This window comes from Tupaia chinensis, unplaced genomic scaffold (genome assembly GCF_000334495.1).
Source record: "Tupaia chinensis unplaced genomic scaffold, TupChi_1.0 Scaffold144899_1, whole genome shotgun sequence".
Taxonomy (NCBI): Eukaryota; Metazoa; Chordata; class Mammalia; order Scandentia; family Tupaiidae; genus Tupaia; species Tupaia belangeri.
The window spans coordinates 2,180,186-2,204,596 of NW_006204759.1; the positions used below are offsets into that span (position 1 = coordinate 2,180,186).

The 24,411-nt window shown below is 45.1% G+C and overlaps 1 protein-coding gene across 6 annotated transcripts in view; it reads right to left on the reverse strand.

Annotated features, from left to right (window-relative positions):
* The window catches only part of SMG6 (SMG6 nonsense mediated mRNA decay factor), a 310,391-nt gene that overhangs the window by 136,210 nt on the left and 149,770 nt on the right, over positions 1–24,411 (reverse strand). For all 6 annotated transcript variants that reach the window (XM_006167566.3, XM_027767920.1, XM_027767919.1 and 3 more), the window contains 2 exons: positions 22,991–23,159; positions 9,777–9,978 (listed from right to left, as the gene is read on the reverse strand). In XM_006167566.3, coding sequence (XP_006167628.1) covers positions 9,777–9,978; positions 22,991–23,159 — 371 coding nt within the window. The remainder of the gene's footprint in view (positions 1–9,776; positions 9,979–22,990; positions 23,160–24,411) is intronic.

Below are 24,411 nucleotides of genomic sequence, written 5' to 3' on the forward strand. Positions count from 1 at the left end.
CCCCAAGGGGTGATTTCTCACTTCTCTCTCTCTCTGCCTTTCTAGTAAGCAAATGTGCCCTATGACAAAAAAAAAAAAAAAAAAAAAAAAAAATCTTGCTTGAGCCAGCCCTGTTTCCTCAGTTAAGAGAGCCAGATCCCATATAGCTGGCATGGTTCAAGTTCTGGCCCTAATGGCTTGACCCAAAATCCCAGGGATGGAGAAATGGAGGAGAAGGGACTACAGGCCATTTGGGGGGTGCTTTCTCTCTCTGCCCTTCTCTTTCTCTGGCAAGTGCCCGTGTCCTCCAGTAGTTAAAGAAAAGACGCTAATAATAAAGAAAAAAACTGAAAAACTGAAGTTCATCAAAATAAAAATTTTGTTCTTCAAGACTACGTGTTAAGGGGCTGGCATGTGGCATGGTGGTTAAAGATGCTGGATTCCCACATGGCTGACCATGGTTCAAGTCCTGGACCTAGTGGCTTGCTTTCTTGCTTTCCCTTTCTTTCTCTCTCTGGTGAAATTGAAAATAATAACAACAAATGGAATTAAATAAATAAACGACTAATTCTTTAAGAGAGAGAGAGAGAGAAAGGCCTACTGCTATATGGATTCTTGTATAGTACTAGTATAAGCTATATATTCACATGCATACATTTTGAAGCTGATAATTCACATTTTTAAATACTACAGTTCAGGGACCAGCAGATGGTGTAACGGTTATGTTGCTGGTCTCCCATGTAGTCAACCATGGTTTGAGTGGACCTGGTGGCTTGCAACTCACACTGGGCATGTGTGCATGTGTGTCCAAACTCCTGAAAGGAGACTGGAGGAGAAGGGATTGTGGCATGGCCATTCCCCCAGGGGGGTGATTTCTTACTTTCTGTTTCTATAGCAAAACCTCTTTTTTTTTTTTTTAAAAAGTATTTTATTTAACTTTATTTATTTATTTGTTAATTTCAATTTAACCAGAGAGGGACAGTGTGTGTGTGTGTGTGTGTGTGAGAGAGAGAGAGAGTGCGTGCGCGTGCAAGCAAGCCACCAGGTCCAGGACGCAAACCACGGTCGACCATGTGGGGATCCAGCACCTTTAACCACCATACCACCTGCCAGCTCCGTGAAAACCTCTCTTAAAAAAATAAAAATAAAAACAAAGTACAACAAAAAAATGAATTCAACAGTTTTCACCTAAAACAGCCTCTTTCTCATCACGTCCCCACATCTGCCTTTAAGGTAATTGGAGTTTCAAAGAGAAAATGCATGTAATTCCAAGATTAGCACAGTTTTTTTATTATAACCAGTACTAAAAAGTTAAACCTTATTAGTGTAATGTTTTGATTACTTTCTAAATCACTTAAGTAGCATAATGTGGCAGAAAGAACACAGAGGTTTATGTGTTTTGCTTTCAAGATCGCTATTCACCTTTTTAAATTTTATTATTGAAAATTTCATATACTTATAAAAGTAGAATAACTGAACTATAATTGGCTCAATAAAACTATTATTCAGATTTCAAAATGATTGATATTTGAATTTTTTAAATAATTATTTTATTTAACTTTATTTATTTATTTTAATTTGACCAGACAGGAACAGAGTAAGAAAGAGAGAGGCAAAGTAAGCTGCCAGGTCTGGGACTCGAACTGCAGTCAGCTACGTGGGAGTCCAGCACTCTTAACTACTACCTGTTGGCCCCAATTATTTGACCTTTTTAAAATAATTTATACTCCTATCCACCTCTTCCTCCTGATTATTTTAAAAGTAATTATTAGAACATGAAGTCTCAAATCACATACACAAGAGTTCTAATCCTACACTTCCTTACCAGTTACACTACTATGGGTAAGCTACTTATCCTCTGAATTTAAGTACCTACCAATCACTCAATGAAGAGAAGGCCACTTCCTTTCCCCTAGTTGGCCCCAATTGGTTTCAACATCTGTGATATTTCTCTCAAAATGTAATCAGCTCCACCCAATTGCTTTCACTCTAATCTGTATTTTTTAAAATCTTACTTCTGGATAATCTCAATAAAAACCTCAGTCTTGCTTCTTCTTCATCCTATACCTGAGTTTTTTACTGTGGCTTATTTTATACAGAATATAAATCCAAAGTACATGATAAAATGAAAAGATCCAAAAAGTCTTGCAGTCAAGGGTTTTATTGAATACTGCTTTATTCTTGATTAGATTATCACCAAGGTCTTTTTGATTTTCACCTAACATTATGAACTCATAAAACTAAAGCTTGGGGGCCAGGCAGTGGTGCAGTAGTAGCACAGCTGGAGCCACATGGGGAAAGGTTCTGCGTTTGTGTTCCAGAAATGCACCAAGTACATATGTGTGTGCATGTGAGTACATATGTAATCTGGAATGGCTGACACTAAGGGTGGGTTGTGGTGTGTAGACCCTGTTAAGGATGCCTCTCACTCAGAAATAAAACAAAAAACTCTAGAAAATCAGAATTAAACAGAACATATTTAGAAACTATAACGATATGTTAATAACAAATCGGTATTCATAAAGCAATGATTTGACTGGGATACTACCAGATCAACAAAATTGTAAGAGCTCTTCCTCATTTACTAAGAGACTGAAATCAGATTACATTGTTACACTGTTATGCCACACACCGTCTCTCAAACATGGACGGCTACCTTTCATATCTGGATTTCCCATGACATGCAGGCAATACTGCTCAGTGAATGTCTGTTGAATAAACACCAAGGATGGACTGAACATGTCACTCATCTCAACCAGTAATGAAATGGTTCATGGTGCTGCAAATCTTTGAGATATTTCGCATTTCTCAGTAGTGAGTACTAGAAGCTGGTGAAAATGTATTTTTCAGATTTCTAAAAGTTCAAGAGTTCCTAAAGATTCCCTCTGACACATTTATACTAATATTCTAGGTCAGCCATGGAGATGACCCATATGAGTTTATCATCATTCTTCACTGTGACTGATATTAGATATTATTTTTCCCTGCCACGGAGGATAATAAAGGAAAATTAAAACAACAACAACAACAACAACAAACGGTGGTTAACACCTGACATGGGGGTGACCAGGGAAGACCTTTCTAACAAGGTGACACTTAGAAGGGTTGAGAGTCACAGAGGTGTCTGGCAAAAGAACACGCCAGGTTTAGAGAAGAGCAACTGCAAAGCCCCTTAGGTATAAGTCCTTGGTTTCTTGGAGAACAGCGAGGATGTCAATGTGACCATAGCATACAGGATAGGAGAGCAGTAAGAGCTGAAGTCCAAGAGGCAGGAAAGGGGAGAGGTCAGATCACAGAGAAGAGCACTGTAGGCTGTTGTTAAGACTTTGTTTTTTACCTTAAGTGAGAGGAGAAGCCATCAGGAGGTTTTAAACAGAGAAGTTACATGGTATTACTGATAATTTACTAATTCTATTGGTCTGAAAAGTCACACCACATTTTTGCATAGAAAAAAAAGGCATGACTTTTTCAACAACCCAATAGTTGCTGTGCTGAAAACAGACTGGGAAGTAGGAGTAGGGAGGACCCGAGAAGTAGGGTAGAAGTCATTTGAATGGCTCAAATAGGGTGTAGCGGTAAGAGAATAGTATCTGCATGTATTCTGAAGGTAAAGAAGATATGGATTGCTGGGAACCAGCAGTTAGCGTAATGGCTATGTCGCTGGACTCCCACGTAGTTGACCGCGGTTCGTGTCCCAGACCCAGTGGCTTAGAACTCACGCCGGGCGCGTGTGCATGCGTGCCCACGATCCCGAGAGGAGAAGGGATTGTGGTGTGACCATCCCCCCTGGGGAGTGACTTCTCACTTTCTGTCTCTATGTCTCTCTCTGTCTTTCTGGCGAGCGCACGCGACCTATAGCAAAAACCTCTCAAAAAAAAAAGAAATAAAAAAAAAAGAAGATATGGATTGCTGACGGGTTATGTTTAAACATGTGACACAAAAGAGCCATGAATAGCCAAAAAATTTCTTATATGAGCAACCTAAATAATCAAAGCTGCCATTTTCCACGATAGGGAAGGCTGGATTTAGGAGTGGGAAGTTTGAATTGGGAGATGTTATGTTCAACATACCTATTTCCATCCTCGAAGCAGAGACCTACTTTAGTCTCAGTGAGCTGCAACTGCCTCCAAGATAGCCTGTGAATCACTATCACAGGCTGAGGGTTAGACTACTGGCTCTGTGTTTTTCTCAGCCAGTTCATACACTTGATATAGGACACTAAAACTGGAGAACTGATGAGCAGATGAAGATGGGGCTTGGGCAGTCTTAAGCTGGATAAGGCTCTTCTCTTGTCAGGTAACTCAATAGCCAATTCCCAAAAGCACTCTCTGGAATCAAGGCCACCTTGTTTGCCTTTGTTTTTGTTGTTTAGGCTTTTGTCACAGGACATGTGTACTTGCCAGAGAGAGAAAGACAGACAGATAGCAACAGAGGGAAAGGGGGGGACGGCCATGCCACAATCCCTTCTCTTCCATTCCCCTCTCAGGATTCTGGGCAATGTATGCGCCAGATCTGGCGTAATTTTCAAGCTGTCAGGTCTGGAATTCGAACTGTGGTCAGCCATGTGGGAGTTCACCACACCATCTGCTGATCCCTCAATACACTCTGTAATCATGAAAGAAGGGTACTAAAATCCTCTGGCTTAAGCCATAGTTCTGTAGTTTCTCTGCTAACTCAACAAAGTGAACAACTTGTTAGCTGTCCTCAGACTGCTCAGTGAATGTCTGTTGAATAAACACCAAGGATGGACTGAACATGTCACTCATCTCAACCAGTAATGAAATGGTTCATGGTGCTGCAAATCTTTGAGATATTTCGCATTTCTCAGTAGTGAGTACTAGAAGCTGGTGAAAATGTATTTTTCAGATTTCTAAAAGTTCAAGAGTTCCTAAAGATTCCCTCTGACACATTTATACTAATATTCTAGGTCAGCCATGGAGATGACCCATATGAGTTTATCATCATTCTTCACTGTGACTGATATTAGATATTATTTTTCCCTGCCACGGAGGATAATAAAGGAAAATTAAAACAACAACAACAACAACAACAAACGGTGGTTAACAACTGACATGGGGGTGACCAGGGAAGACCTTTCTAACAAGGTGACACTTAGAATGGCTGAGAGTCACAGAGGTGTCTGGCAAAAGAACACGCCAGGTTTAGAGAAGAGCAACTGCAAAGCCCCTTAGGTATAAGTCCTTGGTTTCTTGGAGAACAGCGAGGATGTCAATGTGACCATAGCATACAGGATAGGAGAGCAGTAAGAGCTGAAGTCCAAGAGGCAGGAAAGGGGAGAGGTCAGATCACAGAGAAGAGCACTGTAGGCTGTTGTTAAGACTTTGTTTTTTACCTTAAGTGAGAGGAGAAGCCATCAGGAGGTTTTAAACAGAGAAGTTACATGGTATTACTGATAATTTACTAATTCTATTGGTCTGAAAAGTCACACCACATTTTTGCATAGAAAAAAAAGGCATGACTTTTTCAACAACCCAATAGTTGCTGTGCTGAAAACAGACTGGGAAGTAGGAGTAGGGAGGACCCGAGAAGTAGGGTAGAAGTCATTTGAATGGCTCAAATAGGGTGTAGCGGTAAGAGAATAGTATCTGCATGTATTCTGAAGGTAAAGAAGATATGGATTGCTGGGAACCAGCAGTTAGCGTAATGGCTATGTCGCTGGACTCCCACGTAGTTGACCGCGGTTCGTGTCCCAGACCCAGTGGCTTAGAACTCACGCCGGGCGCGTGTGCATGCGTGCCCACGATCCCGAGAGGAGAAGGGATTGTGGTGTGACCATCCCCCCTGGGGAGTGACTTCTCACTTTCTGTCTCTATGTCTCTCTCTGTCTTTCTGGCGAGCGCACGCGACCTATAGCAAAAACCTCTCAAAAAAAAAAGAAATAAAAAAAAAAGAAGATATGGATTGCTGACGGGTTATGTTTAAACATGTGACACAAAAGAGCCATGAATAGCCAAAAAATTTCTTATATGAGCAACCTAAATAATCAAAGCTGCCATTTTCCACGATAGGGAAGGCTGGATTTAGGAGTGGGAAGTTTGAATTGGGAGATGTTATGTTCAACATACCTATTTCCATCCTCGAAGCAGAGACCTACTTTAGTCTCAGTGAGCTGCAACTGCCTCCAAGATAGCCTGTGAATCACTATCACAGGCTGAGGGTTAGACTACTGGCTCTGTGTTTTTCTCAGCCAGTTCATACACTTGATATAGGACACTAAAACTGGAGAACTGATGAGCAGATGAAGATGGGGCTTGGGCAGTCTTAAGCTGGATAAGGCTCTTCTCTTGTCAGGTAACTCAATAGCCAATTCCCAAAAGCACTCTCTGGAATCAAGGCCACCTTGTTTGCCTTTGTTTTTGTTGTTTAGGCTTTTGTCACAGGACATGTGTACTTGCCAGAGAGAGAAAGACAGACAGATAGCAACAGAGGGAAAGGGGGGGACGGCCATGCCACAATCCCTTCTCTTCCATTCCCCTCTCAGGATTCTGGGCAATGTATGCGCCAGATCTGGCGTAATTTTCAAGCTGTCAGGTCTGGAATTCGAACTGTGGTCAGCCATGTGGGAGTTCACCACACCATCTGCTGATCCCTCAATACACTCTGTAATCATGAAAGAAGGGTACTAAAATCCTCTGGCTTAAGCCATAGTTCTGTAGTTTCTCTGCTAACTCAACAAAGTGAACAACTTGTTAGCTGTCCTCAGTCTCACATATTACAAATTCGTTATTATCCCCTTTGGAGACTAAAAGGGCAGAATTTCACTCCAAGTTTTTGTTGGAAAGGCATAAAATGAGTATTCCTCTTGGGAAGGAGAGTCCTTCCCAAGATCCATTAGCTATTAAATGCATCCAAAAAGTATGGAGTTTTGGTATGTGAGTGTCTAGAACCTTTATTTACTTACAGAAATTTAACCAAAGGGAATATACGCTCAAATTCTGTTATAAGGCATCAATTCATTGTTTATAATAGTGGAGGAAAATGAGAACATTCCCTTGATTTTTCTAAGAAAGCAAAATTGGTTAAAAAATCTTCACACAGGGACCAACAGTTGGCATAATGGCTATGTTGCTGGACTCCCATGTAGTCGACTGTGGTTCAAGTCCTGGACCTGGGGGCAAACTCATGCCACACATGTGTGCGTGCATGTCCAAGATCCCAAGAGGAGAATGGAGGAGAAGGGATTGCGGCATGGCCATCCCCCTGGGGGTTGATTTCTCACTTTCTGTCTCTTTCTGGCAAATGCACGCTCCCTATAGCAAAAAAAACTCACTCAAAAAAAGAAAAGTCACATACAAAAGAATACTAATTGATCATTAAAAATTATCCCAAGGGGACCAGCAGTTGGCGTAATAGCTATGTCGCTGGACTCCCATGTAGTCGACTCCAGTTCAAGTTCTGGACCCAATGGCTTAAACTCATGCTGGGCGCGTGTGTGTGCATGCCCAAGATCCAAAGAAGAGAATGGAGGAGAAGGGATTGCGGCATGGCCATCCCCCAGGGGGTGATTTCTTGCTTCCTGTCTCTCTGTCTCTCTCTTTCTGGCGACTGCATGTGGCCTATAGAGAAAACCTCTTAAAAAAAAAAATTCCAGGGCCAGCCCCAGAGTAGTGCAGTGTTTAAGGGAGTCAGATCCCACATGGCCGACCACAGTTTAAATCCCAGCCCCAGCAGCTTGAAAAATATGCCAGACGTGTGTGTGTGTATGTGTGTGTATGTGTTTGTGTGTGTCCAAAATCCCAGCCAGAGGCAGAAATGAAGGAGAGAGGACTGAAGTATGACTAAACACCATGGGTGGGTGCTTTGTCTCTCTCTCTCTCTCTCTAGTGAGCACATACATACTCTGGCAGTTTCATATAAGACTATATTTAAAACAGTAACCAAAAAAGCAGATTACAAATAGTATGTATAATATTGAATCACTGGAAAAGTCATGACATACTTTTCTGTTTTCCTATGTAAATATGTGTCATGACTTTTCCAAAGACCCAATAAAAATTCTCCTTTGTTTTTTTAAGAGGGATTTTTGGCATACGGTGCATGTGCTTGCTGGAGAGACAGAGAAACAAAAAGTGAGAAATCATCCTTGGGGGCGGGGGGTCATGCCAAAATTCCTTCTCCTTTAGTCTCCTCTCAGGATATTGGGTGGGTATGCACACGTGCCCAGCATGAATTTTAAGCTACTGGGTCCAGGACTCGAGCCACAGACAACTATGTGGGAGTCTAGTGACATAACTATTACACCATCTGCTGGTCCACTGGTTTTTTTTAAAGCATGTATGTGTGTGTATATAAATATATAAATATACTGGAAGTTAAATACAATGATATGTTATTAGCAAAATAACAGTGATGTTATCTCTGGGAAGAGGTATTATGGGTAATGATCTCTCTTTTTCTTCTTTTTCTTCACCTGTTTTCCAGATCTACTATAAGGAACAAATACTCTTTTATACTGAGGGCAAATTTAAAGCATTTGATATTCAAGGACCAACTGTGGTAGTGCTCCATGCTACAAGGCTGTGCTCTGCAGGCTGAGACCTCGTGGGAAGTCCAGGTTTGATATCTGGTCCAACCTAAAGGCTGGGTGCACAGTGATGTGCACCTGTAATCCCAGTAACTTGGGGAGACTGAGGCGGGGGATCCTGAGCTCAAGGATGGCATGGGCAACAAAGCAAGACACTGTGTGGAAAAAAACTGGGCATGGTTGTGCATGTCTACAACCCCAGTTTTCTAGTTGAGGTGGGAGGACTGTAATGGCAAGATCCTATATTTTAAAAAAAATTATATTCATTACAAAATAGATCATATATGCAGTCTGAGTCTGAAATTTACTTTTTGCTTACTTTTTTCCTTTTTAAACACCTAACTTTGTCCCTCGTATATACTTCATCTAGGTCAAAAGACTTCCTTCTGAGAAGCTTTTTGTGGGACTTCTTTCCAAAAGCTCTAGGGGATGTGACCCTAACAACTCTGCAGAGCAGTCAGTCACAGGGTACTCCTACTTGAGCACAGGAGGCTCTGCTCCCTAGGCCTGTGGCTGCTACTTCCCTGTCTAGTAACTGCTACATGGGAAACAAGAAGCAGACCACACTGCCCTACTCTCCACCTGGCTGAAGACCCAACTGTTAAGCAGAGACTAAGAGCTCCACAGTCCCCATCGGCGCAACAGGGAATGGGCTTTGTTTTCTATAAACAGACAGACCAAAAAAAAAAAAAAAAAGAAAAGAAAGTTCAGGTTAAAACACAGTCCTCAGAGGAAGGAAAATAGAAACCAGGCAGCGGGGAATGTTTCATATTCCTAAAAGCTTTTTTTGTAAGTTAACACATGGTGTCTGCTTCTCTCTAGTCACCTATTTATCACTCTCCTCCTTAGAGAAGGGAAAAAGCCCTGGCTGTTTTCCTAGTGCAGAGTTTTGTGGCTGGGGGAAGGAGGAAGGGGGGAGGAAGGAGGGTGCTTTAAGCATGATGCAAACCATTTGGAGCTGAGTGAGAGCACTGCCAACACAAGCTGCACTATTTAAACAAGTGAGGAAATGATCGTATATACAACATGCCAGCGAGCACACACACACACCAAAGGAAGTCGAGAGGGCTTTCTTTTTTTTTTTCCAGGACACAGAGCTGGATGTCAGCGGCTAAAAGGTCGATATTTTCCCTTAACACCCTTCTCAATGACTTAATCATGTTCCGTTTGTACAGAAAACTTCCCAAGAATAAAAAAGTCTGGAGAATTAAGAGGAGGGGTGAATGGAGAGGGATGTTGGCCTGGGGCTGACCTTATCCGAGGTTTTCTCCACGTAGCAGGGATCCTGAGGGGCAGCCAGCAAGGGGACAAAGCCTGAGAGAAGCCGATCCTCTTCCAGGATAAGAAGGGTGAGGTCATCATCCGGGTCCTTGTACAGTGGCACCTCAGACTGATTTACCGCAGTCAATATGTTACAGAAATCAGCCAGTGTCGACCACACATCCACAGCAATCCTGCGAAAAATAAAGCAAAAAAAAAAAAAAGAGCAGCTCTAAAGAGAGATAACAAAGCGTATTCTCAGCACTTGTGAGCAGGGAAGTACTTGCAGGAAGTGTTGTCTAGGCTGGCATTTGCCAGGAAATCACACCAAAAATGCTAGGCTGAAAAACTGCCCAGGGCAGTAATCTGGTATGTGTATGTCTACCTATGCAGAGTTTAAATTGATTAGGGGGAATTTTTAATATTAACCAGAGAGGAAAAAGAATTTGGAGAATCACTTGCCTAATGCAGGTCCTGTCACCTTTCCAGACAGTGCGCCTGAGACGCTTACTCAAACACTCTAGACACCCAGTGCCTGAGGCAGCTCCCAGAATTCCCCTACTTCTGTCCAGTCAAATACATGCCACACAGACAACAGCTGAGCAGAAGTCTTCCCTTCTCCAGCCACAGTAGGTCCAGTCACTGCACAGAGTGATGTGGGTTTCCCCTACGATGCTTTAGAAATCTCTTTTCTATATATAAGCAGGAAGAAAAACACACAGACCCAATGAAAACCTTATTCCTGGTCTGTGGAGGTCCTCCCAGGAAGGTTAAACTCTCTCATGCATTTCAGCAGATGTGTCAGTATCAGTGCTGTCCTCACCTTTCTCTCACCTACAGAAAGTTAGATCCATTCCTGTTTGCCTGGGACTGTCCCAATTTTAGTTAAAAAAAGTCCCTGTCTCCACAACAACCCCACCCCACCCCTAACCATGGTCAAACCGGAATGGCTGGTCATCCTAATGACTTATTACCAGGTCTTAAAATTGCTAAGTTTGATTCTACCCAGTTGAAGGTAGAAGGGACCAGCAGATGGCATAATGGTTACATCACTGGATTCTCATGTAGTAGATAGCAGTTTGAGTCTCGGACCTGGTGGCTTAAAGTTCATGCCAGGGGAGTGTACATGTGTGCCCAAGATCCTAAGAGAAAAAGGAAGTGCGGCATGGCCAACTCCCCCGCCCCCCCCTCCCCCCACCGCCCGGGAGTGGTTTCTTGCTGTCTCCCTTTCTTTCTGTCTCTCTGGTGAACACACATGACCTATAGCAAAAATCTATCAAAAAAAAAAAAAAAAGAAATTCCAAGTTATCAACAACTTTCACTTGTTAAAAATCTGCTGCAGTTGAGATTCCCGCTTTAGTGGTGCTAAAGATCCAAGAATCTTCTTTCTGTTTTTGTCTGTCCAGGTATAGTTAGTGGTGTCACATATGGGGCCTACCAAGTTGGGTCTACCAACAACTTGACTTTCTTTTCCAGAGAAGCACCTACACAGGGGGTCTGGAATAGGTAATACCTTCTAGATTGTAAATTTTACTCCAAAGGAGTCAGATGCATAGGAGAATTACAAACAAAGGCTTCATGACCAGCTTCAAGAGGTGGAGTGGCAAAAAGCAAAGAGAGGCATTAGGATCATTCTGGATCTCTCAGAGAAGAGGAGTTTCTGAGCATGAGCCCTACCTGCCAGGGAGGGACCTCAGACTTAAGCAATTTGTTTGTTTGTTTGTTTTTTTAGAGACTAGGAACCTTCAAGAGAGGGCAAAAAAGAGGGCATTCTAGGGACACGCCCCTTAGGTGATGCTGGCAGAGAAAGTGGAGGGATGAGAACTCCCTGACTGGCTCCAGGTGGAAGGAGGTTGCACTGGTTTATTTACTGTAATCACCGTGCTAGGAAAAGGCAATGAAATGAAACATCTTGTTTTCAAGAGTGTCCTGGGAACCAGGCGGAACACAGCCCCATTAATCACACAACGGCACATAATCAACACACGTGTACTGCAGAAGTAACTCGCTTCACAGGCTTTGCCCAGGAAAAGAACATGTTTGGGAAGAATCACTGCAGGGATGAGAGTTTTCTAAAGGCTCTCCTCTGCAGACACCGACAACCAGACTCATTCACAAAGCTCCATCTTTTGGCTCAGCTGGGTTTGGCTGTCAGAAATGTTTAAATATGGAAAAAAATAAACAGTTGCAACACGTTTCTGTGCAGAGATCTGCCTGAGCCGCTTTGTGATGTAATGGGAAACACGGCATTCAGGCTACCAGCTGTAGAATAAACAGAACTTCGAGGGTTAAAAGGAACTGAACTTTCCACGACCCCATCTGCAGAGAAGAAAATAATAAGAGGAATGATGCACTGCCCCACAGCTCTGATAGTTTATCCTCCGGTCCCGGCTGCAGAGACAAGCACCGGATGTGATAGGGCTGCTCAGGGCCGCCTCCGAGGTTAGCGCTGCCCATGGGAGACGCACAGGGAGGCTCTTCCAGTTCCCGCTTCCTCCCCCAGTGCCCTGCTGGCCACTTGAGCCCACTGCCTGAGTCTGATCCCACAGCACTGGTGAGCTCTGGCCAACAGGCACTGCTCGGCTGCAGAGCAGCAATTTGGAAAATAAACAGGAAAGACGACAGTGAGAAGGAAGAAGGTGAAAAGTCTCCCAGCTGAATTCTTGGCTTGGGGGCCTTAATTGGTGCTGTGCAGGTCAAGGCTGCTGCAGGATATAGATGGGGGCTGGGCAGTGGGCAGCAGCACCACCAGCTGGAGAGAGGTGGCAGAAAATTACCCATGGCTGCCATAATGGGAGGCCCCACAGAGAAGAAAATAATAAGAGGAATGATGCACTGCCCCACAGCTCTGATAGTTTATCCTCCGGTCCCGGCTGCAGAGACAAGCACCGGATGTGATAGGGCTGCTCAGGGCCGCCTCCGAGGTTAGCGCTGCCCATGGGAGACGCACAGGGAGGCTCTTCCAGTTCCCGCTTCCTCCCCCAGTGCCCTGCTGGCCACTTGAGCCCACTGCCTGAGTCTGATCCCACAGCACTGGTGAGCTCTGGCCAACAGGCACTGCTCGGCTGCAGAGCAGCAATTTGGAAAATAAACAGGAAAGACGACAGTGAGAAGGAAGAAGGTGAAAAGTCTCCCAGCTGAATTCTTGGCTTGGGGGCCTTAATTGGTGCTGTGCAGGTCAAGGCTGCTGCAGGATATAGATGGGGGCTGGGCAGTGGGCAGCAGCACCACCAGCTGGAGAGAGGTGGCAGAAAATTACCCATGGCTGCCATAGTGGGAGGCCCCACATCCCTCTCACCCTCCCGCCCCTACCATCTTGGATCCAAGATGAAGAAATATGTGGTACCATGTGGTTCTCATTACCATGCTCTCCTGTCCCCTACGGCTCAGATAAACCGAAACTGACTCCTCCCAGTGATTCTGGCCACTACTAGGAACCCCTGCCCACATCTGCCTTTTGCCCATTACCACCCACCTTGTGCCAAAATCTTAAGACTCACAGCAAAAATAAGGCAGATGAGAGTTCCTACTCCAGTGCTGATTTATAAGACAGCAACTAGTGCCAAAGGACATAGGTAGTGCCCTGAACCCCAAACTCAGAAATATAGATCAAAGTGGTCCAAGGGCCTACCTACACTGAGTAGAAGCAAGGGAACACGCAAAATTCTTCAATGAAAGGTCATTTCTTCCCTAGTCAGTTCAGACTGATGTACTGAACTCTAATTCTGAGTTGCTGCTTTCTCCTGCTTCTCCATGGGCTTGCCTGAGTGCAATTCACATTTCAGATCATTACTTATCTCTTCTCATTGACCACCACAGGCATGAACACAACAATCTAGGCACCTCTGAGCCATTCATTGACTGTATAGGTGTGGGAGCGTGTCAAGAAACTAATACTAAAAGGAGGAGTTGGTTTGAAGAACTAGGTGAGATGCCTGAACTCAAAAATGACACCTGCGAGAGGGTGAAGTCCGGGGACCTGGCAACTCCACCCCAGTTTATTCTGCTCAGGCCTCTGTGCTGGGAGGCCAGTTCTGATGGTGAACACAGGGTTTCCTGTCTGAGTAGAAGGGAAAAGCTTAGCTTTTTCCTGCTTTAGTTCCTTTTCCCAACTGGGAGCACCTTCTAACCTTCACCCCAGGGCAGCCCTTGGACCCTAAGGATTCAAGGTTGGCCTGGGCTGAGGAATCCCAATTCAAATCTGAGTGATGATGAGAAGCTTTAAACAGCTCCCAATCTTTTGGAAATGCTTGGGAAATGACTCCCCAAAGGTTTACCAGATAATCTCAAAGCACCCTGGGTTCTAGAGTGTTGTGGGCTCAGGACCACACCCTACTTACCAGCTCTGGGTCAACTTATTGATATATTTTGGAGTAGCTCTCTGAGCCCAGAATAACCCACTTAAGGTATACTCTTCACCAAGCAGACACAAAGCAGCCAGAGAATATGAAACTGTGTCCAACAAGCTTGTTTATGGCTCCCAGAATGGTGGCAAAGGAGTCTCTCGACAGCTGTGATGTGATTAGTGAGCAGGGATCAGCAGTTGCAGGGTGACCCACTGGCCCAACACACCACACACCAGGAAAGCACACCCCCGGCTGGGGTTTGAACACCAGATCTTAGCTTGGGACCGACGAGAAGTGACTAGTTGGAGGTATGCACTTCGAACCAAGGCTCACTCACTTCCCAACAGACATGCATTCACTTACTCCACCAGGAAAGGAAAAAAATAAGAGTTAATTTACTTTTTATTGCTTCAGAATTCCAAAGTTTAATGTAGCTGTCAGTTTGAGTGCAGTGCAGCTGCTGGCCGATACAATGCAGCCCAGGCCAGCCCAGGTGACTGGGGAAACACATTTCACAGAAATGAACCAACACACACTCTTGGCTGGTTGTTTGGGGGATATTGACTTGGAGAGTCAGATTAACCCTTCGGGCTGGGGTTAGTTCTGCAAATAGCATTAGAAAAGCAGCTTCAATCGGAAAAGCCCTACTCTAAGGTAAGCCAGTGGGTTTCCATGTTCCTGAAATTTTGGAGTTTCCTCATAGGACATATCACCCAACTACAACATGCTCTGAAAGATTAAGGTGCTAGACACGTGAGGCATGTTATACCACAACAACCTATTTCCCTGTCTGGAATGCAAAGAAAGGCAGATATGCCAGCTTTATAGGGCAAAGGCCAAGTAGGACTTTTCTGAAAGCTAACTGGGATGGGACTGAGGCAGGTGAACAGTTTGCAGAGGGCTAAGACCTCACCAGGGCTCAGTCCATCTCTCTAGCAAGTCTAAGGAGGACTAAGCACTCACACACTCCTTCATATTTTTACTGGGGGGAACAGGCTGACTGGTGATTAATATCAAGTACAATGACCCCACATTACAAGCCTGCAGGGGCCTGTGGAGGTGGCCATTTCCTGTGTAATACCAGCTTGTTTAAACACTAACATTCAAACTCCACAGCTGCAGAACAAACCCGGAAAGAGTTGAGTGAGAAGAAGCCCTGCATTGTGTTTCAGAGCTATGGAAGATCAGAGAAGTAGTACAGATGGGAAACAAGTTGGGTCTCCTGGTTCCTGGTGTGAGGAGATCTGGAAATTTAGCCAAGATGGCAGAGGAACTAGCCACAAGGAAACTGGGAAAGAGAAAGGCCGTGGATGACAGCACAAAGAGCAAAGACAAAAGGCCGTAAAAGAGAGACACTCCTAAGATATGTAATACCTGGCTTTTAAAACGTACTTCTCTATGGATCATTAGAGTCTGGCCCACAACTCTCCACACAGGGTTCAGTGGCTAATGTAAGTCATTGTTGCTCTCGAGAACTTCTCACCTAACTGGAGAAAACTGCAAGAGGCAGGCTGCTAATAGCAGAAATGGACCTTAAGTCAACAAGTCTGGCAGAGGTAAAAGAATATCTGCGTTTTAAATGGCTTAGCAAGCTCCTTGGAAAGTCAAAATGTCATGTCAACCCTATCTGCAGTGGGTTGAAAACCTCGGTGCTAGGCAATTCAACAGGCCTTGGTAAGGGGTGGAGATGGGAGAAATCTATGCAGATTTCTCTCTGAGATTTTGGAACTATAAACAAGGTGTCTTCTAGACGCTACCACCCTCAAAGAAGAGACAATGTCAGAAATTGCCCTTGACACAAGCTGCAAGATACTATCTTCTGAGAGGATGAGTGAATAAGAGATACTTACTGGGTGGTCACTGAAGAATATAGCTCAGTTAAAGACGATATCCTGTACCTCTCTAGATTATAGAAACCAGTAAGTTTGAGGCTTAGAGAGTACCCAACCCCAAATCAATTTTGCCAATCAAATTCTGAAGCTCACTCACCCTGCATTACTGCAAGCCCATAAACATCCCCACAGTCTAAGCAGTGCAGCTGGAGTCCTATGGCCAACAACAGGTCTCAGCAACATTATCCCAGGATTTCTCAAACACCAGAGCACCTCTACTGTGCTCCCCTCCACCTCCACCATGCCACCCTCTATCTAGGTTAGTGCTTTACTTGGCTTCAGTTCTCCCAAGCCTCCCTCATATGTGTAGCTGCTATCATATCACTCTGGTGTGTTAAAGCCATCAGCACTGTGTGTTTGGGAAAGAGCAGCCCCTAGGGGATCACGACATCTCCACGGCATGAGCGGAGCCCTCGGTGGCCTCCCTGGTGCGGATTCTCACGGTTCCTGACTCTCCAAACTTTTAGTTGTAACCACTCCAACACGTCTCCTTAGTTTAGCACACACTGGACCCAAATAACCTCAGCCAAGAGCTGGAAAGTACTCTCCCTGGGGTCAGCTGCTGTACCCTGCTGGGGTCAGACTGGAGCCTTAGGCCAACACCCCTTCCTCTCACAAGAAGTCCTGTGGGAGGAGTGGGGAGGAGACAGTGGTTCCTGCCGTGGGAGCAATCACGTGTGCCCCACACTCAGCACTTGGAGGAAGAGGAACCCCCTGGTGCCAGGCTGTAGTGCTGACGCCCCAACCCGGAGCCAGGGAGACTGGGTGGGGAGCCAGGGTAGCAAAGGGGCTTCCCACAGTCACCACCACTTCCTTCAGGGAAGTGCTGATGGACTATTACTTAGTGACCTCCTAAAATGCCCTTTTGGGAAGACGTATTAAGCGTCCTTGAAGGGGTGCCGATTAGACTCAGGATTAGTTCAGAGCTGCCCTATGAGGGTGAGTGAACTGACTGTTTTTTAAATCAAGAATTTCTATATTGTCTACAGGGTCAACACATGTAGGCTCCCTAAGGAAATTAGCTTACTGCATACTCCCTACACATCCCTATTTCTCCCCATGTGACAGTACCCCAGAGGTATCCTTACAAGCCTTTTCTAGCATGCTCTGTAGACTACATAAGACAAGCCATGGAAAAGCAGCAAGTCTAGGAATTTCAGAGTTTTTTTTTTTTTAACAGTATTCCAATCCAACAGTGTGATAAATGCATCTGAGCTACAATTAGGAAGATATATAGCATCAGAATGCGAAGGTCTGGGCAGCCTGGTGAAACGCGGGCTCTCCAGAGCCCCGGCTATGTTTCCCATTATGTAACCCTGGTCATGGGCAGACAGCCAGACTCCAAATGAAAAAGAGACTCTGGCTTGGCACTGGTTCTATTTTCCTATCCTCATTTGGGGTCAGCGCAGTGTCATACAGCTGCAGAGAAAGCTCTGGGGATTAAACCTGGGAAAGCCTCCAAGACCAGGACCTGGGTTCAAGTACCAGCTGAAAGCAATAAACCAACTGCCACAGCTGGGCTAGGTTTGGATGTTCTCAAAGTCCCCTGACTCTTTCACTTACTGCGAACTAGAGATCAAGATGAGGGAAGATTTGGCTTCAGTAGAGACTGTGAAATGAGGTAGGTTGTCCCATTGCCCTGGTCTTGCCAAAGGTCCTGGGATGCAAGGGGTCACTACGCTCAGGCTCATGGAAGCCTCTGCTCTGCTCTTCTTCTCTATCACCTGACCTTCCCAGCTTTCTTCATGCTCACTTGGTAAAGTGGGGAGCAGCTGCCTCTCCCTTCTTCCAAGACGCCTGGTGTAGAAGGGAGCAGAGACCGGGCTAGCAGATGAGGGAAATAGATGATCCTTCCAAATACTGTGGTCTGTTCTAAATAGACCAAAGCACTCTATGCTGTCTTTGATGGTGGCCCAAGACCACTTTCCACACCCTGCTATGATCCTCTACACCAAAGTCTCCTGGGATATAAAGCCATCCAATTACAACTCATAAGTGGAACACATAGGAAGGCAACTTCTTCCCATGCTGCCTCCAGCCCACGGACCTGCTAAGTGCCACCACGAGGAAGGCATGACGGCCCTGTTGGTTTGTCCTTTTCACTCTCCAGTGCCAATTAAGTTCTGTCATCATCATCCTAGGTGTTCCGTATGTGCCTCCTACTGCCTAGGAAAAGCAGGTCTGACTAGAAAGAAGAGGCACATAGGAAAAGAAGACAGAATCAAGGAGACTAACAACGAGCTTTGGAATTCCCCTAGAAGAGTGGAGGATGCGATGCAATGATTCTCTAACTGTACAATATTCTCTAACTGAACAAAGGAAAGACAGGAAGGGAGCAAGATGCAGTAAGGGTCCAAGGTGTCAGAGGGACCACTCGGTAGTGGTTCTCTAGAGGAAAAGCAAATGTAAATATAGGCTGTCTGGTCACCTTATCTTATTAGGATCAGAGAAGTTTGCCTTTGCAAAGAGCAAATGCAGGCAAAGAGCAATGAAAGCATGCAAAGGAGAGGCATTAAGTAGAAGCTATTTCCTTCCTCCTCTTGAGAGCATTCCTAAACCCTCCGAAATGAAGATTAGCAATGAGGACCTTATGAGTGTCAGGGGACTTAATGTTCTGACATCAGAATCATTTGGGACATGCTGTTCCCTATGGCTTTAAGAGAAAAGGTTCCACAGTATGGAAGATTAGTGGGCATAAGATACAAGTTTAAAATCCAAAGAATCACTACACCTTGCCAACCTCTCAACCTGTACTTATTCAATGAGTATTAGGGAACTATACAAGAAACTAGAAAGGAAGGAGATAAAATTCTTATACTATTTTCCAGATCTGAAGGCCAAGAAGTTGTAGTTAGGCCGGGTTTGCTCTGTTTAATAGTGGCACTGGTCCTTTTTTTCTTGAGAGGTTTTTGCTATAGGGCACGTGTGCACTCACCAGAAAGACAGAGACAGACAGAGGCAGAAAGCGGGAAATCAACCCCCAGGGGGGATGGCCACATTGTAATCCCTTCTCCTCCATTCTCTTCTCGGGATCTTGGGCATGCACGCACACACACGTGCCTGGCGTGAGTTTAAGCTACCGGGTCTGGGACTGGAACCATGGTTGACTATATAGGAGTCCAGCAACACAACCATTACACCAACTCTGGTCCCGTGGCACTGGTCCTTAAACAACCATGCCTTGAGATTTGTCCTGACGAGTGCAAAGCTCATCCTTTATACTTAAACTTGCATTCCAGAGACAACCAGCTGCTGATCCTAACTACAGAAACACAGTGCAGAAGGGGACTTTATTCTCTATCACACTGACTTCTCTAGCATTGACTAGAATCACAGGAGGGTGAGTGGTGTCCCAGCGACAGAAACCTCTATTTACTGTGCAATTAGATTCAATATATCATTTGGTCAGATTTGCTCTCCCTGTGAAGGAACGTCTGAAAATACTGAGTAAATATGATTCAAGTGTCCCAACCCCCTCAGCTTCTCTGTAGCCCAGGATGTGAAGCCCAGCTGAGGATGGCTGGAGCCTGGACCACGTGCCCAGCTGCAGATTGAGCCCTTGCCCAAAGATGGGCAGCAGCTCACAGACCCGGCAACGGGCCATTTGCTGCAACATCCAAAGAGAAAACAGACTCAGCACCTCAAGCAAATGAGGCCCAGGACTTCCTGTGTGAGCGTTCCATTTCCCCAGCCAAACAAAAGCCAAAGGGAACAAGAGGGAGAAGGGATGACGGAATGTGCTGCAGAAGAGAGCTAATAGAGCTTATGGACCAGGATGTGGGTGCATATGGGTTGGGTGGGTATTATCTAAGGAACTTGTGCTTGTGGGGTGAGGTGACCCCAGGAAGACTTGAATCCAGGGACAGATGGTCTGCCTCCCCACCCCTGAGCTGACAGAAGGAACAATCGGTGACCCCTATGCATGCTCAGAAGCAGTCACTTAGACACAGTGCTGAGCCTATTCTTAACCTTTTCCTTCCAAAACTCAATTGCCTACTCAACAATTTAAGTGAACAGTCTGAAAAGTTTGAGGCTGTGCATGTTAACTCTTTGGGGTGCATTGCTCAGAAACAACTAACCTCCCAGCCAGAAGGTCTATCGGGTCCTTTGTGGAGCTCCAGCTGCCCAGCTCAGGGTTCAACCCTGGCTCATGAGGCCTCAGCCTGGAGTACATGCTGGAAACCTAAGAGGGCTCACAGGAAGGATGCTGAGCACATCATTCACCCAAATGCAGAGCTAGAGCTGGTGAGGGCATGGGAGAGTGAGACTAACAGTCTAGGGAGTTTAAGATGAGGAATAAGGAAGAACCAGCAGATGGTACAATGGTTATGTCACTAGCCTCCCATGTAGTCGACTGCAGTTCAAGTCCTGGACCTGGTGACTTAAAACTTATGCTGGGTGCGTGTGCATGCACGCCCAAGATTCTAAGAGGAGAATGTCTATCCCCCCCAACTCCGGGGGGGGGGGTTCTCGCTTTCTGTCTCTCTGGTGAGCACATATGCCCTGTAGCAAAAATCTCTCTTAAAAAAAAAAAAAAAGACAAGGAATAAGGAATACATTTGGAAGTAAGTGGCGGGGAGTTGGGGGAGGTCCAGATTGCAGCACAGTCCATACTGAAAGATCAGTAACTGCTGACCAGAAGACTTCCCTCTGTGGGTTACCCATTAGGAGGCTCACATGGCTAGGCCACAACACAGAGAGAAACTTCTCTGTGCTTCTCTCTGCCTCCTGGCAGTAGCCAAGCTCTCCATACTCTGTCCTCCAATATTTTCCCCTTCCAGAGAAGAGCACCGGAGATGAACAATGAGCTACTGGGTAGGATGCTTGTTCTGGAACATACGTGAACACACAGCACAGAGCCTAGGGAGCTATGAGTGCATACCTGCCAGAGACAACAATGCCTGTGTCCTGTGAGAGAATGGGATGGGAGAAAAAAGGGAGGAAAGAGAGGAGAAACAGAGGTGCATGAGGGAAAACAGAATTAAGATGCTGAGAGAGAGAGAGAAAGATAGGTAAGGAGAGGGAAAGAAAGCAGGAGGAAGAGAGATGGAACGGCAACAGAGTTTCACAGACAGAGCCTATGTGTACACACAAAGGCACTACTGTACAAATATGAACATGCGTAGTGACACTAGCACAGAGAAGAATGGGACTCATGGGAACATGGAGAGAGACCAGGAGTCAGCAAGCTTTTTCTATAATGGGCTAGATAGAAAACATGCATGTTAGACTTTGAGAGCCATGCAGTCTCTATGACAATGACTCAATTCTGTTGCTGTGGTATGAAAGCAGTCACAGACAGGGTGTAAACAAATAAGCATGGCTGAGATCCAATACAACTTTATGGACACTGAAACCAACTTTCAGACAGTTTTCATGAGTTGTCAAGTAGTATTCATTTGACTTTTGTGAACCATTTAAAAATGTAAACCATTCGTAACTTGTAAGCCATAGTTTGCTGACCTGTTACACAGACACATGCACACACACACACACACACACACACACACACACAGCTGAGGCAGACAACAGTGGCAAGCAAATGGGAAGACAGAAACAGACAGGTGAGGAAGGCAGACACAGACCCACACACACAGAATTCCCCTCCAACAGAGATCCAACCTGGCACGCTGAGACAATTACAGACCAACCCAGACATACTTACGGACCAACATGGACATTCAGGAACAAATGAAAACACGCTCACAGGACATAGGCACACATAGCCACAGATGGCACCAGAGGAGACACAGACTGGCATGGACCCAGGCACAGACACAGACATAGATATGGACACAGAGACACAGAGACACAGGGACACACTGAAACAGACCCCCAGGCCCCTAGAGGGCCACCTTACCCCACCCAAAGAAACCCAGTTACTCCTGAAAGGAAACGTGCACAGGCACAGATAGACCTATCCCAGGAGCATGTACAGATACAATACACACAGCCATAGATGGATACACATAGACAAATACATACACAGACAGACCTGGGTAGACATACCAAAAGACCCCTATGTAGACAAACCCCTAGAGGCAGACATACAAAGACCTGTACATTCAGACACAGATAGACAAATACAAACCACAGACACACAAACAAACCCAGATGGCAGAGTCAGATGCAACCCAGACACAGATACAGACAAAAGATATGGCCCCACAAAGGTTGCACAACATTGTGAATGTAATTTGAATTTGTGCTACTGAACTATAAACTTGAAAATGAGTAAGATGGCAAATTTTGTTGTATATATTTTACCATAATTTTTAAAAAGAAAGAAAAAGTGTCATACAAACATAAAGATCCACATAGTCATGCCCTGGCAGACACAAATACTCCCAGACTAACACACCCTACACCAAAAAATGCTCTGATCACCACACTGACACACAGGGACAGGAGACAGGTCGGGGAACGGTGAAGAGAGAGGCAATGAGTAAATGGAAGAGAGACATGCACACACACACACCCTCCCCACACACCACAGTGCCAGGAGAGGAGGCACAGAGACAAAAGCACACAGGACAGCACAAGTAGCCCAAAAGATACACACAGAAAAACTCAGAGAGAGAAAGAGACAGAGATAAAGTATCTCTCACACACATCAACATTCATCCACACTCCAGAGGCAGCTACAGAGACAGTATGAACAGAATGAAATGAAGAATGAGAGAGTAAAAGCCAGGACTGAACACAAAACACAGAGCAAGCTACAGAGTTAGAGAACATGGGAAAAGAAGAGGAACAGGACTGGAGAACAGACAACAGTAAGCTAAAACATCAGAAGATTTAAAAAAGGTGCTCAAGGAAAGGAAAAAAATCAAAATTCAAATGACGAGAAAACAGAGAAACAAGTACGCTGCGGACTGGAGGAAACAAAGGACAGGAGGAGGGGGGGAGCTGCGGAGACACAGGCAGGCAAGGCCAGCAGTGCCGAAGCAGTGGGCAGGCCGACTCACTGCGAGGGCAAATCCAGAGACGTGGGTGGAGGATTCCAGGTGTCTGGGTAGCCGAGCATCCAGTCAGACCAGACTTTCACGCTGGGAAGCAGTTCTTTTAGGTCTGGGACGAAGGAAGACACCTTGATGTCATCTTGGTCGTCCTGATCCTCAGGAGAGGACAGCTGAGCTGCAGGGGCAAAGGGTTAGAACTATGACTGTTGTGGGCCCCAAGGGAAGCCTTGGGCACCGGGATGGCAGCAAGCTCTTAGGAAAGGGAGACCAAGTCCACATGAGAGCTGGGCCCAGAAGCAAGGACAAGTGTCAGCACCTAAAAGTATTCTGTAAAGTAGGACATAAAATGAACCAGTGCACTGGGTCTGCCCCTGGAGATAGCTGTTTCTGTCTTACTACGGCTTGACTGAAATTGCTACTCTGGTTCCTAACCCACCCATTTGGTCTTCCTTCGGCACAGTATTGGATGGCCCCGAGACCCTCCCGAAATCACATAACCTGAACATAACCATGAGGAAACATTAGAGAAACCCAAATTGTAAGACATTCTATAACATACTTGCACTATCCAAAAAGTTCAAGGTCGTAAAGGACAAGCAAAGACTGAGAGACCATTCCAAATTAAGAAGACTAGAGAGACATGATATCATAATGCAAAGTATGATCCTGGATTGGATTCTACACAGCAGGTGGCTTGGTGGTTAAAGTTCTGAACTCCCACATGGCTAACCACAGTTCAAGTTCTGGACTCGGCGGCTTGCTTTCTCACTTTCCCTCTCTCTCTGTCTCTCTTTGGTGAATTGAAAAATAATAATAAATAAAATTAAATGATTCTTTTAAAAAATACTATTAGGAAAAATTGGTACAAATTGAATAAGATCTATAGAGTCAATATAGTAGTACCATTTCAATGTTTATTTCCTGATTTTGATCATTGTTTTAAAAAGAATGTCTTTGTTGGGAGCAGCAGATGGCATAATGGTCAATATCGCTTGACTCCCACGTAGTGAATTGAGGTTCAAGTTGCATACCTAGTGCCTTAAAACTCACACCAGGGGCTAGCAGGTGGCATGGTAGTTAAGGGCACTAGAATCCCATATGTCCGACTGTGGTTCTAGTCCTGGACGTGGTGGCATGGTTGTTAAGGGTGCTAGACTCCCACATGTCTGACTATGGTTCTAGTCCTGGACTTGGTGGTTTGCTTTCTCACTTTCTCTCTTTCCCGTTCTCGCTCTGTCCCTCTCTGGTCAAATTAAATAAGCAAATAAATAAATAAAGTTAAATAAAATAATTCTTAAGAAAAAAAAAATACCTCATACCGGGGTATACATGTGTGTGTGTGTGTGTGTGTCCGTGTCTGTGTTTCTGTGTATGTGTGAGTGCCCAAAATCCGGAGAGGAGAATGGAGAAGAGACTGTGGCATGGCC